We start from the raw sequence: 5,853 nt of genomic DNA, 5'->3' as shown, positions 1-5,853 counted from the left end.
GGACCAAAGATTATCTCATAGTAACTGATACAATAGGGAAAAGAAAAAGGTCTGTGGTATATGTGACGTCATACGAGGGTACATTTGATTTTAAATAAATCCATACAGCTAAAGCAAAAAGCCTTATACATGTCTGAGGTAATTAAATTTCAAACTGTTCTTGTTAACGAACTGTATAGTAAGAGCGACCCTGCTCAATATTAACCGAAACTCTAAAAAAAAGGAATTTTGATACAAATAGATACATCAAAACAATTGGATTTTTACGATGATCTATAATATATCAGTTTCATCAAGTTTAATCTGACCTATCAAAAGTTATGAGCCGGAGAAAATTTGCACTATTTTCGAAAAAAAAGAGTTATAATAAAGAACGAATATAACGCTATTATAATCACATTGAAAAAGGTTATTGTTTACAATTTGTTGAAAAAATACAAAGGGATTGGCTTTTCTCGTATAAAAATATATAACAATAAGTGAATGTAATATTTATACACGTTTATCTTACGACAAGAAATTTTATTTCATTTTTGTTATCAGTTCAGGATCGCTAAAGTTATAATGTAAACTGCAAAAATATTTATGGTATCTGAGCAATAATTTGAATCTTTTAATTCAAATTTATATTGAAAGACGATCATTTAATATCACAAAAAAAAAAAAAATCATCAGCATTGCAAACCTAGATTAGCAAAATTATATTTATAATCAGATAAAACATGAAAATCAAGGAAATAAATAGGACAGCAAACGTGGCTTGGTCGCCTTCTGACATTAGTCCCATTTATCTGGTTTGTGGCACTGCTGCACAATTCGTTGAGCTCGAAGCAAACGGTTCTAGTGCTATTGAAGTATTTGAGTTAGATCTGGTATCCAAGAATATTTCTTTGCAGTCCATAGCCACAGTAAAATCAAATCACAGGTATGAAAAATTAATATGGGGACAGCATGGTGGCGCTCTCGGGGTCATTGCAGCAGGATCTGAAAGTGGTCTGCTTGAATTATATTCCGTCTCCGACATTCTAGAAGGTCATACACAACCTCTTCAAGTCTCGCAAGATCATTCGGGAAAAATATCAGCTTTAGGATTTAGTCACTTCCAGTCAAACCTTTTGGCTAGTGGATCTGCTGACTCGGAAGTATTTTTATGGGATTTAGAAAAGCCCAATGGCCATTTGCAGTTGCCATTTCCACAAGTTACTGGTGGTGTTACAGATCTGGCATGGAATATGAAATGTGATAATATTCTTGCGTCGGCTTTTTCGTCAAAAGTCATTATTGCCGATGTGCGTTCTATGAAAGGGATCCAGACGATATCGGAATCTGCAAGGGTACAGCATAGAAGTATTGCATGGAATCCTGAAGCTGGCACCCAAATTGCAGTCGCTTCTGAGGATGATCATATGCCAGTGATTCAAATATGGGATGTTCGAAAAAGTGTATCCCCTCTCTATTCCTTGGAAGGACATACCAGCGGAGTATTGTCTGTTAGTTGGTGCAGTAGTGACTCCAGCATTTTAGCTAGCTGCGCGAAGAATAACAGAATTCTCCTTTGGAATCCGGCCATGGCAGCTTTGAGCGGTGAAGTGGCTGGTACAATTGAACCTTTTGATGTTGATTTCTGTCCCAGAAACCCTGCATTAATTGCCGTGCCATCCTTTAATTCAAAGATAACTATTCATTCTATTATGGGCGGCACTTCTGTTGAAGAAAAGGATAACATATATGTTTCTCCTATGGCAGGATATTTTTCTGGTGAAGAAAATTTGCCCGGTCAAGAACTTCAACAGGTTCAGCTAATTCAGTCAAGTCCTCCAGTCTGGCCACCCAGATGGATGTACTCTCCTTGCAGGCCTTCAATTGGGTTTGGAGGAAAACTTCTCACCTCTGAAGAATCAGTCCAGGGTGGGATGGCTACGCGAAAGATTGTCATCAAACAAGTTACTGGTGACAGGGCCCTGATTTCAAGGTCAATCATGTTTGCAGAATCGTTTGCTTCTGGCAATCTATTACCTTACTGTGATATGAAAGTTGAAAGTAGTCAGGCTGATACAGAAGCAAATATATGGAAAGTCATTCGCTCTTATTTTGTTGAAGACCCCCGATTAGACCAAATACAAGTTCTTGGGTATAACAATGATGATATCTCAAATAAGGTTGATGCTTTTCTGGGAGTGACTGTTGACGCTGTTGGACCATTAAGTACACAAGTCAACGGACTCGGGCTGGAGGAAAATCTTAATGACGTTGACGTTTTTGAGACGTTAGTGAACCAGCAGAATCCAGACGTAGTGAACCTTCAACCGGGTGTTACTTCTTCATCAGAGGAAGATGCTCTAATAAAGTCTATTAGTGTTAACATAGATGATAGTATTGACGGCCTTATTAACCAATCTTTAATAATCGGAAACGTAAAAGGAGTTGTAAACCTTTGTATAAAAGGTGGAAAATGGACAGATGCCTTAAATTTGGCGACCTTAGGTGGGGAAGAATTGTTGCTGGAAACTCAACAAAAGTATGCCAAATCTGCCACTGGTGTCTCTCGACTGATCTCTGCCGTTGTACTTGGTCAATGGGATATTATAGCTCAAAACTGTGATTTGTCATCCTGGAAAGAGGTTGCAACTTGTGCTGTTATGTTTGCTGCGCCGCAACAGGTCGCAACTGTTTGTAAAACTCTTGGGCAATATCTTGAAGCACAAAGTGGTAGAAGTGAGGATGCTTCTCTCTGTTATATTCTGGCTGGAGACATTAGATCCTTTGTACAATCTTTCGAAGCAATCAAGAACAAGAAGTCTGACATCATAGTTTTGCAGGAATTTACCGAGCAAATAATGATCATCCGAGCAGCATTAAAGATGCGTTATGGAAATGAAGAGGGTCTTCCAGCAAACGCAGTATCCAAGATTGCTGAGTTTTCTAGTCTTCTTGCCTCTGAAGGTCAATTAGAACTTGCTTTAATTCTTCTTGGATACGTTGGAGAAAATGATGCTCCGGAATTGAGAAGTAGGCTTGAATATGCCACTGGTCGGAGACAGCCACTCAAAACTACTGCCAAACGAGTTGGAGCCACACAGGCCAAACCTACGGCATCGATGCCCTCTGTTTATGGACAGCAGATAACACCTACTGCACAATATGCTCCTCAACATAATATCGCCCCACAACCCCCTACTTATGGACAACAACGTGCTACTAATGCAACGCCTATTAAGTCATTCCCTCCTCAGCAAGTTGCTCCTACTCAGCCCTCTTTTTATGGAAATCATCGTCCATCGACTCCGTCAAATGCTTCTCAGCAAGCTCCACCGTCCATTGCTTCTCAGCAAGCTCCACCGTCCATTCAAGCCATGCAACAGGCAACATTTGGAACTTCTGGATCAAATACCTTTTTGCCTGCTGCTCAGGCTGCGACGGTTTCTATACCCACTAAACCAGTGTTTCAACCAACTGCGCCAGTCTCAATGGCGCCACAAGCATTACCAACCCCTTGTGCTGCGCCCCTAGCCAGCACTTCAGTGAGACAAGAGACAGCTGGCTGGAACGACCCCCCTAAGTCAGTTAGTTCCAGTATACGAAGCATTAAACATAAAAGACCGCCTTCTAGTGGACAGGGGATGCAGCAGTTATATGGACAGACTGCGAGTTATCAGCCACAGTCTACTTTTTATCAGCCAGTAGGATCAGTACAGCCAATGGAATCAATACAAGCGAACCCCACTCACGGTAATATTGGCTTGAACTCAGATGGTTACTCACCAGCCCCTCAGTTAAATTCCTCACCAGCCCTTATTAAGTCATTCCCTCCTCAGCAAGTTGCTCCTACTCAGCCCTCTTTTTATGGAAATCATCGTCCATCGACTCCGTCAAATGCTTCTCAGCAAGCTCCACCGTCCATTGCTTCTCAGCAAGCTCCACCGTCCATTCAAGCCATGCAACAGGCAACATTTGGAACTTCTGGATCAAATACCTTTTTGCCTGCGGCTCAAGCTGCGACGGCTTCTATGCCCACTAAACCAGTGTTTCAACCAACTATGCCTGTCCCAATGGCGCCACAACCATTACTAACACCAGGTGCTGCGCTCCTAGCCAGCACTTCAGTGAGACAAGAGACAGCTGGCTGGAACGACCCCCCTAAGTCAGTTAGTTCCAGTATACGAAGCATTAAACATAAAAGACCGCCTTCTAGTGGACAGGGGATGCTGCAGTTATATGGACAGACTGCGAGGTATCAGCCACAGTCTAGTTTTTATCAGCCATTAGGATCAGTACAGCCAATGGAATCAATACAAGCGAACCCCACTCATGGTAATATTGGCTTCAACTCAGATGGTTACTCACCAGCCCCTCAGTTAAATTCATATTCACAAGAAATGTATAACCCCATGCCTTCCCAATTGCCGAACAAGCCAAGACAATTCCAATGAGTGAATCCAACATCACCACCCAACACCTGTTGGGTCTGACCCAACACCGCTGCCAAGCCAGAGCAAGTGAATTTGCAACCGCACTTAGTGCCTTCTTCACAAAGTCAACCCATGATGTTGGATACTCGGCAGAGTGCAATGACCCAAGTTCCACAAAACCAAATGAATCCAAACTTTTCTTCGCAGCAAACACAAATGATGACAAACTTCTCGGCTCAAAGTCAGAATCAATACGAAGCTATGCCTCAGCAGTACCAGGCTTCTTACAATCAAGGAATGACTGATATTCATACGGAATCCGACTATGGCGCTGATGCTTCTTCGCTGCCAGCTGAATATGTTGTTATTCATGACACTTCAGAAAAATTAAGAGAAATTGTTTGTTCAACAGCTACTGCAACCGCACCGACAATGAAAAGAAAGTTGGACTAAGTGGCCAAGAAGATGCATATTCTTTACGAGAAATTGAGGATGGGAGGGCTTTCGCCACTCGCAATTGGTAATCTCCAAAAGCTGGTTGATCATGTCAAGGTTGGAGATTATGCCACAAGGCTTAGTGTGCATCAAGAATTGGAGAAGTATTCTTATACCGAAGTAGGTGCTTCTTCTCCAGCTCTGAAGGCTTTGATACAGTGGGCTATTACTTCTAATGTGTATTTGCAGTAGGTTTTAAATGAAATTGTTGAAGTTTTTCTGCTGGGTTACAGCTGCTTAAGTTTTGAGCGGATAGTATTTAGGTGCGTTTTGAATGCTGCGTACTTGTTTTTCTTTTTTTTTTTATTAACTTTAGGAATATATCAATTAACTAAATCTTTTATTGTGAAAAAAAAAATGTTTGGGTGTGAATAGTTCAGTTATTTTTGTACTTCGGTTTTGGTACCAGAATGCATTTATTCAGTTGAGGCAGGGTTCCCGGGCCTTTGGTAAAATCCCAGTTAGATCTGGGGTCCGTCAGGGTGGTGTGCTTTCACCTCATATTTTTAAAGCTTGTTTATTGAATGTTCTTAATAAGATACCGCTTTCTTACTCTTCAGGGTTGTTAAACGTCTCCATTATTGCATATGCGGATCTTCTGCTTGTTAGCAGGTCAGAGTTTACTTTAACGAAGTCTGTGCTACTAGTATCGCGGCTGTATGGGGAAATCGGATTAAGCCTCAACACTGATAAATGCAAGTATTTTGTGTTTAATTCAAAATTTTCGGCAACGCCGCTTGATTACGGCTTATTTTTTATAAAAAGTGTTGAATCTTTCCGATGGCTTGTAATCAATATTTGCAAATCGCTTACGTTATTTCGTTTCCGGGCATTGAGTGATATTAAAGATAAGCTGAAACTTAGGTACGCGAAGATTGTCTACACCAGGGGAAGATGTAATAGAAAGACATGGGAGAAATTTTACTCGAGCTTTTTCAACCATGCGGAT

General features: G+C 41.2%; 1 protein-coding gene across 1 annotated transcript; it reads left to right on the top strand.

Annotated features, from left to right (window-relative positions):
- Positions 1–722: 722 nt before the first annotated feature.
- Positions 723–4,430, top strand: LOC148947637 (protein transport protein Sec31A-like). The gene has a single exon (XM_089095966.1). It carries the CDS (start codon positions 723–725, stop codon positions 4,428–4,430), a length of 3,708 nt encoding a protein of 1,235 aa, XP_088952092.1.
- The last annotated feature ends 1,423 nt before the right edge of the window (positions 4,431–5,853 follow it).

This window comes from Artemia sp. Qi Xiang Cuo, chromosome 10, assembly GCF_049724085.1.
Source record: "Artemia sp. Qi Xiang Cuo chromosome 10, ASM4972408v1, whole genome shotgun sequence".
Taxonomy (NCBI): Eukaryota; Metazoa; Arthropoda; class Branchiopoda; order Anostraca; family Artemiidae; genus Artemia; species Artemia sp. Qi Xiang Cuo.
The sequence above is the reverse complement of the archived record's forward strand: the minus strand, read 5'-3'. Positions and strand labels throughout refer to the sequence as shown.

Excerpts from the sequence above, each read along its gene's own strand:
- LOC148947637 (XM_089095966.1), top strand. The coding sequence starts at position 723 with ATGAAAATCAAGGAAATAAATAGGACAGCAAACGTGGCTTGGTCGCCT.